Genomic DNA, 13,717 nt, shown 5'->3' with positions numbered 1-13,717 from the left:
CATGAGTCTCTATTTGTTTGTCCTGTTCATTTGTTGCTTTTAGGTTTATATACCACATATAAGTGAAATCATATGGTTCTCAACTTTTTCTGTCTGAGTTATTTCTCTTAGCATAATGATCTCAAGATCCATCCATGTTGTTGCAAATGACAGTCTTTCATTTTTTCTTACGGCTGAATAATATTTCATTGTATCTATGTGCCAAATCTTTATCCAGTCATCTATCAAAGGATACTTCGGTTGTTTCCATGTCTTGGCCACCATGAATAATGCTGCAGTGAACAGTGGGATGCACACATCTTTACGCATAAATGTTTTTCAAATATTTGGGGTAGATACTCAGAAGAGAGATTGCTGGGTCATATGGTAATTCTATTTTGAGGAACCTCAAAACTGTTTTCCATAGTGGCTGTACCAGTTTACATTCCCACCAGCAGGGTCTGAGGGTTCCTTTCCCCCCACAACTTCTCTAACGCTTGTTACCTGTCCTGTTGGTAATAGCCAAGAATGGTCCATATTAAATGTATAGAATGACAACTCATCAGAATTATTGTCCTCTTAGAACTTAAAGCGACATCATTGAAAATTTAATGGAGCTGCCTTCTTAGGCAGATTGGGGAAATAAGCTAGGAGTGAATTCCTTTAGGAATTTTTAGAAAGAAAATACTTTTAAAATTTTTTAGAAAGAAAATACTTTAGCGAGTATTTTATTTCTTCATAGAATAAATTCATAGTTCTTACTTTCACTGTTGGTATACATCCAGTTAATAGATTGCTCAACATTTTCGTACAAGGAATAGCTCCTCCCTGGGATCTGATTGTGTTTAATCTGTCTAGTGTGGAAGTATCTGCCTCCATCCCAAAAGGAATAGTGGCAGATTAAATGGTTACTATGGCTTAACTCCACTTACTGTTTAATGTTTAACATCATGCCTCTTTCTAAGAACTAATCTAAGGAAGTTGCTTTGGAGCGAGAGGATAAAATAAAGCCCTCTGTGACAAGTTTTTCACTAAGAGAAAATCATGTTTTTGTATTCTGTTTATTTTAAATTAGCTTCCATTATTACTTTAACAGGAAAATAGTGAAATAGAGATATGCTAAACTCCTTATACTAAAGATAAGATTAAATTGCCATTTAAAATAGATAGGTATAATGTAGTTTGCTGTTGTTAAACTAACCAAAAATATAATTTGATGTTGTATTTCTTTTTTAAATGGAAAAAGGAGGCACAAAAACCCTTAGCTTTCCTGTCATTACCACCTCCAGATTTTTTCTTGTTCTTTCTCTAGCTTCCTTGCTTGATGCCTTAAAAGAGGTACCTTTTCTTCAGTCTGAGATTGAGATCTCATGGTGCCCTTTTTGTATACCCTAAGGTTAATTATAAAACAAATACTTGAATACCCACCACCCAATCTAAGAACCCAAATATCTGTACCTTGAAATAAATTTGAATACCCCTCTCTGATCCCGTTTACCAGCCTTAACGCCTAAATTATTCGTGTTTATCCATCCTCTGCTCATGTTCTCATTCTGTAGTGTGTATGTGTATTAAAAACTTAAATGTGAAAGACAGAATCTTTAGAAGAAAATAGAGAGTGTTTATCTTTTATTCTTCTATCTATCTGTGGGCATCATTTAGGGATATTCTAAAATAATATATTTAATTTCATTTATTTTTGAGTTTTATAGAAAATGATATAATTTAGTCTTCACTGACTTACTTTTTTTCACTCATTATATAAGATTCATGCATATTCTTTCAGTAGATATAGTTGATTCATTCTCACTGCTGAATATTATTCTTTTGTGTGAATGAAAACTGTATACTTATTCTGTTGATAGACATGTGGGTTGTTTCCATTCTTTTACCATTATGAATGATGCTCTGTATACATTTCCATATATGTCTCCTGATAAACACGTATAAGATTTTCTCTGCAGAATATAACAGGTTATAACAGTTTTCAAGATAATGCCAAGCTGTTTTCCAGAGAGTCTTTCTAATTTGTATATCTGCTTGCACTGTACGAGAATTTCCATTGCTCTACATCCTTGCTATGACTTGATATTAGCTAACACTTGATATTTGCAAGTCATTATGGTCTTTTCTTTTTTCAAATTGTCCTAGGTATCAGTGTTATTCTAGTTTCATAAAATGAGCTAGGAATGTCCCCTACATTTTTTTTTTTAATTAAGTTTCTTAGAGACTGTCAAGCTCAGCAAGTAGCTTATAGATCATCAGAACAAATGCAATGCTTTTATGAGAGGAGGCCACCTAGGCTCTGAGGCGCTGTTCTCAGGACTTGCTAGAGGTCTCAGGGCTAGTAAGTAGCAGAGCCAGAACTGGAAACGGTTTGAAGTCTAATGTACTTTGCACCATTATACACAAGCTTTCACAACATAATTAGTTAATAAAAAATTAACTAATGAAAATTTCTGAAAATTTCTTCTTTGATTTTTAAAACTCACTTGTAGACTGGCTGGACCTGGTATCTTCTTTCTGGGAAGATTTTTTTTTAAAAAAAAGATTTATATTTATTTTAGTGTTTAAATATTTTTATTATAAAGAATTATGGACACGTAAAAAAAGTAAACAGTATTATAATTAACTCTATGTATCACTATACCTGCTTTCAATAACCATTAACCCATGGTCTCACCTACATCATCCGTATCTCTATCCACTTTCCTAAAGGAAGATTGGGAATTTTATGGTGAAAGGAATTGAAGACATTTCAGTTTATTTGTAAATAAGTATTTTATTATGTATCTCTAAAAAGTACAGACTCTATAAAAAATACAACCCAATACCAATATCATACCTTAAAAGGAACAGTTCATTAATATTTTAGCCAGTTGGTTCAAATTTGTAATTGTCTGGTAAATGCTATTAAAGGATTTGGTTATATGTAAAAAAGTTATATATAGATAATATTTTAAAATTTTATAAATACATATATAAATTAATGCCCACTCACAGATTGATTGATCTATTCGTATCTCGATTCAAATAATGTCCATACATTGTGATGGTTGAAATGCCTTTCTAAATGGATAGGGTTTTCAAATCTTAAGTTTTCAGATTTGATTAATAATTTCTAGTTTAATTTCATTTGGTGATAGAATGTTATGTTTGTTCCTTTGCAATGTACCAAGGCTTTCTTTATGGCCTGATACGCAGTCAAGTTTGTAAATATTTCATGTTTGCTTGAAAAGAATATGTACTTCTCTTATTATTGGTTGTGGGATTCTATATTAGTCTATTAAATGAAGCTTTTTAATCTTAATTTCTCTCTCTCTTTTCTTACCCATTTTTCTTTTCTTGAAGAGATCAGGTTTCTTGTCCTGTAGAGTTTTTCTGTGGTATCTCCGTGATATAGTTTAACATATTCTGCTTTTATGAATCTGTGTTTTCATAAATTGATAGTTGGATTTAGACAGTTGATTAGATTCTGATTTCATTTTCTTTTTCCAAGGCTGTTCATTAGTGATGATGTGTTGCTTGATCATGAGCCTCATAATACTTGTCTTCTTTTTTGTGATGTTAGTATCACTTGATGTTCAATAACTAGGTCCCTTAGTTTATTAAAGATTAAAAATGATAATCACGTTCTAGTTCTATTATTATTTCTTCATTTACTAGCTAGAATACTTCTATAATGAGAAACCTACCTTCATTTATTATTTATTTACCAAGTGATATAGTTTGTGTATGAAAAGTTAAATAAATGCCTATTTCTCTTTATTTCCTGTTTGGATAAAGTAAATTTATTTCCCAGCATAGTCCAAAGGTGATCATTTCTTTTGTAAAATCAGTATGAGCTCATCAAATTGAATTTATTTAATGTTTCAAAATACAGCATTTATTATTCTTATTGGTATGCAAATGGTTACATCTCTGGCCAGTGGAAGTCTTTTCAGGACCTTTCTTGATACCTAGAGAAGATGTTCCAAGCTCATACTGTATTCTACCCCCAGACCTGGAATTGGCCATTTCTCCAAAGAGCCTTGATTCCTTTTAGTGAGAAATGGTATTTGGAAATAAAAATGTGGATACTAGAAGCATATATTTCTACAGAATTGGTCATTATTTCTAAACTTTTTAGTGGACAGAATGGGAAATTTTATGTATGCGAGTGTGTGTTTTTATTTAAGATGAAATATATTGTGAGTTTAAACTGATATTTCCAATTCAAATTGAAAACTGTAAGGGTAACTTTTTCCCTCTCACATCTTTCTTCCCAAGAATTACATTTCCTCAAGGACATCAGTGATGGGAGAATTAAAATATCTCATATTAATCATTTGCTTTCTTCTTCATCATCAAGTGATCTCAGAATAGTAATACTAAAACAAGTAGTAGCAATATGATTACTGAAAATGGAAAGAATCTAATAATTCACTTCACTTCATTACTTATTAAGTGTTCTGTTTTTTTTCTGTTTTGATAAATTACTATTTTATAGTAGTTTTTCCGTTCTAAATTTGCATAGTTATTTGCGCAAAATTGTCCTGTGTCCATATTATCTTTTAAATCACTACAGTCAATGTAACTCTTTTCTTTATATATCTACTATTATTTATACCTTTCTTCTTGCTTTATCTTATCAGAAATTTGTTGATTTTATTTTAGTATTTTTAAGGAACGCTTTTAGTTTTATTAATAATTTCTTTTTTAAAAAAATTTATTTTGTTCTCCCCCACTACTGACCCCCATCTGCTTAGGTAGATCACAGAGCTCGTTATTTGCCAGCCTTTCTTTTCTAATATAAACATCTAAGGCTCTTAATTTCTATTTAATGTATTATCAATAGCAGTTTGTTATAAACTCTATGATAGGATAATTTTTTTTCTGATAGTTTTATGAACTTTCGATGCCATGTTTTTGCAACATTTTTCTCCTATTTTCTCATTTTAGCAAAGCAGTTTATAGTCTTGATAATTTGTCTTCATTGTTTACATTATAACTTTATATGTAGTAAGGAGATGCCTAGTTTTATATTTTGGATATGTTTCTGAACTTTTTCTTCATTCTTTCTCTGGTAGTTCTTCCATAAGTCCTTCTTATTTATTTATTTATTTATTTTTAAGTTAGATGTTCTTCACAACAGTCAAGATACAGAAACGTTTCATTAGCCTCCAAATTTTGCTCATGCCACTTTATAGGTACTCCTTCCATAATTCTCTCTATGGTACTTGTCTTTATTTTCAGGTGAATTGGTTTCTCTGTGACCTCAGTCCTCTGAGGAATTCCAGAAAAGTTATAATTTCGTAGATTATCTGGCCTTCCTTTTTAGGGTTTTGGAAATGGTCCTCTTTCCAGCCAGACATATTATTTTTCTTATCATGTCTTTTTTTCTAAACTTAAATTTATTTGTGCATTAATACTACCATTTGAATATTTTTCTTCCACATATTTTTTTTATATTCATGTATCTCTTTATTGAAATTTTATTTAGCTCTGCAGTACTCTTTTAGGTGATACTATAATTTTTATTTGAAGTCTTTTAAAGTTTAGAGTTAAAAGATTATCATGTTAATATATAATTTTCAAGTTTATGAATTCTCTGACTTTCTCCCCACTTTTTAGTTCTAATTTTCAAATTAAATATTAGTATTTGTTATCCTAAGTTTTACTCTACTATTACAGGACATATTTCGTTAATGTATGATCAAAGGAGTGTTAGAGAAACTTAAAAGTGTATAATTATTTTTTATTTTATATTAATCAAGCTTGATTTTTATTTCTTAGGAGCTTTTAACAAATTACAATAAATGATAGACTTGTTAATTCATTATTACAGGGTATAACACAAAGAACATAATAAAGTATACTTTTTTGATTGCCAGATTTATTATTCACTTGTACTTATCATTTTAGTGTACCTAGCTAATTTTAAAGCCATATAAAAATTCTTTGTTGAATTCATCATTATATTAAAGGAACTTATTTTCATTACCAAGAAATTATTAATATTGTTACAAACTTGGAAATATTTCAACTGAGCTGCTAGTGCCTCTCATTTTTTAATGTGTTATTATAAATAGTTTATGATAACATTTCTTAGCAAATATCCACAATTTATTGAATTGATTTTAAATGTTAAATAAATGGTAATACAGCATCATGAAGGAAACAGTATTGAATAATTTAACCTCCTCATTACTTTTATGGATGTAAACAGTGGCTTACTAAATGATTCTTTTCTTTTTACCTTTATAGGTTATTTTAGTGTCTGCCAATAAATTGACTCGTTATATAGAACCATGCCAATTAACAGAAGATTTTGGTGGAAGTCTTACCTATGATCACATGGACTGGTTAAATAAGAGACTGGTTGGTATATTACAGTGAGATAATGTGTTATTCCATAACAATGAGATATATTTTTATAACTTTATCATTTTAATCAATTAAAATATGGATTTTTTTTACCAAAATGAAGAAATACAGTGTATACCACATGATAGCGTATTTGAAGTCAAATACTTTAGTCAGATTCACAAAGGTTACCTATTACTGTTGTCATTAGTAGCAGTATTACTCGTCAAGGTCACAAATCTTTTACGTAGAATAACAGAGTAGCATAATTTCCTTAGAGGTAATCTAGTTAATATACCATTTTTCAGAGAGAATATTTAAATATCAGTTTGAATTGAGCAGTTTGGCAGGTTATCGATTTCATTTCTGAAAATGTATCTTCCTTGTCAGGCCAGACTAATGAAATCTGCTACTCTGTATAATATTGACAAAAAGAACAAATTTTAGATTAACTGAGTTTACATTATATGATTTTTATTGAAGAATACTGAACTTTTGGGTATTTCAGAATAGAAAATCAATTCTGTTTCCCCCATACTTGAACAATATCAAATAAATGAATGTCCACTTTATTTTAAGTGGACTTGTCCAAATTCCTTTTTAGACATATCTTAAGAATTCATGTTAAAATTATGGATAATTTATTTTTATGCTACATGTTTGTATGTAAAATTATTTAACCATTACATGCAACCTGTATGGACTGGTAATAGAATAATATGAAAGAATGTTCTATAGCTGGAATTACAGGGTTAAAGCTAGTCTAACTAATGTTCATGTAGTTAAAATTGTTATTGGTGCAGATGTTGTCAAGAAAACAGGAAAAATAAATATGTTGATTGAGGAATAAAAATAATTTCTTAATGTATATAAATTCAAAAAATTTCTTATGCATTGAAACTATTCATTGTTTTAGGAACTAGTTTTGTCTTTTCTCTTGTATACGTTGTGCCCTGATGTTTGAATTGTACTAAAAGAGAATATGCCTGGCTAATTTAAATTTCTCTTAACTGAAAATCCTTTTGTGCAGTATTAATTTTTAAGATTCTTTTTAATATGTTAATATTATCTCGTAGGTTTTTGAGAAGTTTACAAAGGAATCTACATCATTATTAGATGAACTTGCTTTGATTAACAATGGAAGTGATAAAGGAAATCAAGAGAAAGAAAGGTAGGTGGCCAGTGTCATGCAATTACACCCTTGCAAAGCTATGATTAATCTGGTGAAAGAGACCTCTATTGTTAATGCAAGCTAAAAGAACTAAGGTAACTTTCCAGTCAATAAAAATTGACATACAAAAGGTGAATTAAATTCATTTTTTAATTTGTGAGAGTTTGATTTACGTGTAAAATTTATTGATTTGAATCAGTTTTTTTTTTACAAAAGACTTATGATGAATAGTAATATTTTTTTTTCTGACACTAAAAATTTATTTGCAGAGACATGTTTTCAAAATGAAACAATTTTCTAACTTTTTAGAGTTCTGTTTTGTTTGTAAAGAATATGAAAAAGGTCGCAGCTTAAAATGAAATTAATATAACCTATTTAAATAAATTACACTTAAATGCCTAGCTGGTAGAACTCCTGTGTTCTGGTAATACATGATATTCATGAGTTCGACTTGGGGAATATAGTATTTTTTGACAATGGATGAAATAACTGCTCAGTTGTATTATCTAAATGTAATTACCTGGATTAATCATTTTAACAGATTTTCATTGAATTTCACAACCTTAACAGTTTTTATTTTCCTATTGGTAGGACAAGTTCCTCTCCCCAGGTAAAAAGCACTTTAGGATGCAGATTAACTCTTTCTGGTCTCAATAGCAAAGTGATCACTAGAACAGTAATTTTTCATTAGGAAATTTGAAAGAATCAACACTCATCTTTGTCTCTTTTGAATCTGACCTTAAAAATGCTATGGAAACTTGATAAAATTCATCTTATAATTCCATGAATTCAAATAAAGTCACATACCAGTCGATCGAGGTAAGGTAAGAGGGATGTAAGACACCAAATCTTGATTAAAACAGAGTAAAAAATGTGAAAACAAATGATTCGAATGTGAATCCAGTTAAAATTACAACAAACATGTAGGAACATTACTATTCTTTAGATGCATTATAAAAAGGTAAAATGTAAACATTTTACACATATGTAAATATATGAGTGTGTGTATGTAGATGTCACACACATGCTTATGCTATGGCTTAGGAATTAGAAGTGTCACATGAGTTACTTGACAAAAATTAGCTGAACTTCTTGCTTTTTGAGAAGTCCAGCAGAGTAAGTTTGACGGTTCTTAAAGTCCTTTTCCTCAGGAAAGACATGCTAAGAGGGTGTCTGCGGAAAATGCGTTTATGGTCATAGCGTTAAATGTCGTTTACTGTGTTTCCTCTCTAAGAATGACTGTAGATGTTTATAGATTACACGTTCTGAGAAAGTATTGCAATAAAGAAACTTGTTTCCTTAGAACTTCTTGTATTTATAGCCCTTTTTCTCCACCTAATAATACCTTATTTAGTGTTTTGAGAAACATTTTGGGAAATACTGGTTTGCCTGACTATATGGAGTGCTAAACAAAATCTTGTATTTGCCATTACCTCCCCAAGGAACTCACATTACTTAGTCTCTAAAACCCCAAATTTTCATCACTATCCTTATGTCAGCCCTCAGAAAGTATCTAGGCTATACAAGAAGAGGTGAAGGCCTAGATCAGTTGACAAAAGTGTAAGATTTAGAGCAAGACTCTTAGTTACAGTTGCAAGATTCTAGGCTTTGTTTTGCCATGTACTCTATCTTTTCTTCATCTTCTACTTCCCAAATGTGTTTAAGAAAATAAAGCCACAGTCCAACTCAAATGAAACATAATTAGTACAGGGAAAAGTGTATAACTGCTAGACACACACATACCAACTTACCAGAGAATATTTGCAGCTCTCAGAGTTGCTCAAGAGGGATAGCTGCATGCATTTTTATGTTAACATTTCTGGCTTATTATATAGTTATAAATTTTATTTTGAAACAAATATCCATTGAAAAATAACCAAAATGGATTCATTTGATATATTCGAAATAATGCCATAATTAATAGCAAACTATTTTTTAAGTAATATATTTTTGGAATTATCACATAGATATTTCTGTGGGTGCTAATACTTAATTATCTCTAATGAGTTTCCTAATATTTAAGAGAAATTAGCATGGTAGAATAGTATGCCTCAGATTTTCACACTTGTGTGCACCTATTTTAATATGTTTGTATAAAGGATTTTCTTAAGTTACATGGATAGAACTATAGCTTTTAAAGTTATTCTTTTGGTGCTCACCAGGTCTGTGGATTTAAACTTTCTTCCATCAGTTGATCCTGAAACAGTTCTTCAGACAGGTAAGATGGAAAAACATATTTATCAATAATCATAATACAGTAAATCAATCATATTTTGGTTGATTCATGAGGTAAACATTGGTTGAGTGTTTACAGCAAGTCTTTGAATAACATGGTTTCGTTCAACGTTATTTTGATGTAACGCCGATGAGATGCCGTAGTAGCAACTTAACTCTTGTTTATATCAATTAGCCTGTGGTAAAATTGATGTGCATTGTATGTCATTTTGCTTAAAGTCACAGAACCTATTGATGACGTTAAATGAAGACTTACTGTATTATGTGGTAGAAACTAGGGGAAATTTTTCAGACTGCTTTTTGGTTTAACCTGAGTGTTTAATACTCTACAATATTAAAAAATATTAATAATGATAAATAGTAAATTATCTCTCCCTTGAAATATTTGGATTTATCTCCTTATCTGTGAAATAGAGATAAAAATTTCTATTTTATTGGATTGCTGTAAGGATTCTTGAATACTCATTATGCTCTAGCGTTATACTTTTATGTATTTTCGTATTTCATTTTCCTAACAAGCCTTTGAGATAATTAGTATTATTTTCTCTATTCTGTACTTCAGAAAGCCAAAGCTTAAAAATATTAAAAAATCTTGCTCAAGATCAAATAACTATTAAGCTTTATCCTCATAGCACTAAAAACATATCTAAATCTAAAGCCGCTAGCTGTATTGTTTTACAGTCATGTAAACACTTAGCACCTTGCAGTGTGGCCTTGCGCATAGTATGTGTTCAGTATGCATGGTATGTATGTTCCAGCCTTAATGTCTCTAGTATTGGTTTCACAATTTATAGCAGAACACAGTGAAATTCTTTCAATGAAAATACCTAAATTTATTTCTTATGTATTTTTCTAATAATAGCTCATAATTTTAATCCTACTGTGTACCAGGCACACTATTCTAAGCACTTTACATACGTTAACTCATTTATCCTTAACCACAACCCAGTGAAGTATATAGGTACTATTATCATCCTAGATTTAAGGTATAGAAATTGAGGCATGAAAAAGTTAAGTAACTTAGCAGGTTATACAGCTAGTAACACTAGAGTTGGGACTTGAACTAAGGCAGTTTGGTTTCAAGGTATGGTCTTTGAAATCATGCGGTGCTGCTTCTCCAGTGGAAATGGTATCCACAAGGGAAACAAGTGTCAAAGCAGAAAAAAAGTAAATGTATTCTGATCTTAATGGCTTTTATGAGTTTTTATATATATGTAAATATGTAAAAACATGTTTATATGTAGTAGACTAAACTTTAAGTCTTTAGAATAGTTCTTGCAATTATAAAATGTAAGAAGAGTAAAGAAATTCTGAATGTCTTCATTGTATTTATTTACTTGTCCTAAGTTTTTTAGTATGATATAGGTCTTATTTGGAGAGCAAAGAAATAATTGTAATCTCTGAATGTTTAGAAGGTACAGTAGACTGTCAGTTAAAAATATTGCTCTAGATTTAAAACTTAATTCCATGTTTATATTTAACATTTTCAAAGGTTCTTTAGCTATTGAATTAAGAAGCATTTAAAATTTGTATTTTAAAATTAACTTTATATGCCACTAAGTTCTTTTTATATGCTATTGACTCTTAAAGTAGGGATCAAATATAAAATGGACAGATTTAGAACAATCTTGGATGTTTTTTTAGAAATTGGAAATACCTCAAAATTATAATAAAGTTCTATTTCTATATATTAAAAGCCATTTAAATGTAGAACATTTTCCTAAATAAAGATGAAGAGAAGAGAATTTAAATATCTGCTTATTTTTGGCCCCTGAATAATAATTGGAATAGTATTATCCTTGAAAAAAATGGTAATTTATTTACTTTTAAAATTGTTAACATACTTACAGCTTTAGATGTTCCACATTCTGCAATTTCAATTTTTCATTAATGAGTGAATTTTCTACATGAGTTTGTTATGATAAAATAGCATTGAATGCAGTTCTTTGGCCCCTCATTATTTGCAGTTAATATGTTGTAGAGATTCCTATAGAGATTAAATATTACTTTGTACAGTAATAAAGACTTTCTACTAACATGTGTTACTCAACTCTTTTCTTTTTTAGGTGCTATAATTAAATGTATGGTTAATACTGAAATCATAACATATTGCTTAGTATCAGTTAGTGCTATCAGACAGAGCATACTGATTAATACCATCAAACAGAAATTCCAGAGTGTATTGTGTTCTACAGGGCAAGAGGATGGGTTGGCACAGTATCCTGAGTAGTGAATCCACCAGTAAGAAGAATGTGATAGATAGGTAGATAGATAGGTAAATAAATGAATAGATAAATATACCATATATATTTACTGTATATTATAGCATATTTAGTATATACATTTATGATATATGATACGGCATATATACTGTATAGTATTTCCATGTGTATATATATATACACATATATGCAGTTTTTTATTTATTTTTATATACATTTAAAAATTGCATTTCGATATTTATGACTTAGTAAGTAAGTAGACTAGACATGTAGGTAAATAGATTCTAAAAATAAGAGACTAGAATTGAGAAGATTAGAAGTAAAAATGGTATTTTTTAAGGCTATTAATTATAACTGTTTTTGTTTTGTAAAGGGCATGAATTGTTATCCGAATTACAGCAGCGTCGATTTAATGGCTCGGATGGAGGGGTCTCATGGTCTCCTATGGATGATGAACTACTTGCACAGCCACAGGTTATGAAATTATTAGATTCACTGAGAGAGCAGTATACCCGTTACCAGGAAGTTTGTAGGCAACGTAGTAAGCGTACACAGTTAGAAGAGATTCAGCAGAAGGTGATGCAGGTAGGTGTCTTGTTTGAATATATTGAACTTTTTAAAATTACAAATGTTGGGGTTTTTTTAATATAATTTCTATTCTGTGACTGATTTTATACTAAGCTTTATACTATATAGAGAACCTTAGACATGTTAAACCAGGCTCTAAAACTATTTTTAATTAGGTATATTTTTGCAAATAGTATTTGTATTAAGATATTTTTTCTACAGTGATGACATTAAACTTTCAGCTCACTATCAGAATGAACTTCAAAAATAACTAGTAGTTCGAAACACATCTATGGTTTATCTTTACAATAAATAACATTTTTTCGTTGATATTTGATTTATTTCTAATAATTTGATAGGTTTTTGTTAATTTAGGCATTATAAAGAGCTTTTCTGTCCTAGCAAAATGATAAAATATAAGTAATAGATAAGTAATTATAATATTAAATTGTATTATTTTATGAAACAAATAGGACGCTTTCAATATATTTAGTACTTATGAATTTTAGTTCTTTTTACAATTGACTTTTTTAAAATTTTATTTTATTAGTTTCAAGTATACAGTACATTGGTTAGACATTTCTATAGTTTATGAAATGATCCCCTGCATTACTCTTTCTCTCCTCTGGCTCTGCACCTAGCCATTACATTACTGCTGACTGCATTCCCTATGCCATGCTTCTCACACCCATGATCATCTTTCAACTACTAATTTGTACTTCTTTAATTTGTCAACCCTTTCTCACACTCCCCCAGTCTCCTAGCCCCACTCTCCTCTGGCCATTAACAGATTGTCCTCTATATTTGCGAATCTGTTTCCATACAATTGATTTTTATAAGAAAAGTAGGCTAAAAATACTAAAAATCAATACAAAAGAAGACATTTCTGTTATTTAGACTGCATTCTCTATTTTCATCTATTGAATTAAGAAATAAATCTTAAATTATTTTACTTAAAAATCCACATTAGGAATGTTTTTATTGTTCATTTGTTAATTGTATAAGTATTTATTAAATACTTATGTAGAAGACATTGTGCTAGGTTTTATATAGGACATAAAGGTAGATTTGACTTTTGCTATCATTAAATTTAAGAGAAAAGAGTGTTAAGTGTCACAAGGGCATGACTGAAATGCTGTAGGCATTTATAGGAGGCATTATTCCTCTAGCTGCAGGTAATCTGGGAAGATTGAGTGGA

At 30.0% G+C, this 13,717-nt stretch overlaps 1 protein-coding gene across 1 annotated transcript in view; it reads left to right on the top strand.

Moving 5' to 3' along the window:
- The window catches only part of SESTD1 (SEC14 and spectrin domain containing 1), an 86,053-nt gene that overhangs the window by 44,139 nt on the left and 28,197 nt on the right, over positions 1–13,717 (top strand). Inside the window, exons 6-9 of the mRNA XM_006921244.3 lie at positions 6,226–6,339; positions 7,401–7,495; positions 9,658–9,713; positions 12,326–12,537. Coding sequence (XP_006921306.1) covers positions 6,226–6,339; positions 7,401–7,495; positions 9,658–9,713; positions 12,326–12,537 — 477 coding nt within the window. The remainder of the gene's footprint in view (positions 1–6,225; positions 6,340–7,400; positions 7,496–9,657; positions 9,714–12,325; positions 12,538–13,717) is intronic.

The sequence above is a fragment of the Pteropus alecto genome, unplaced genomic scaffold, assembly GCF_000325575.1.
Source record: "Pteropus alecto unplaced genomic scaffold, ASM32557v1 scaffold3, whole genome shotgun sequence".
Classification (NCBI taxonomy): Eukaryota; Metazoa; Chordata; class Mammalia; order Chiroptera; family Pteropodidae; genus Pteropus; species Pteropus alecto.
This window is presented reverse-complemented; position numbering and strand designations above follow the sequence as displayed.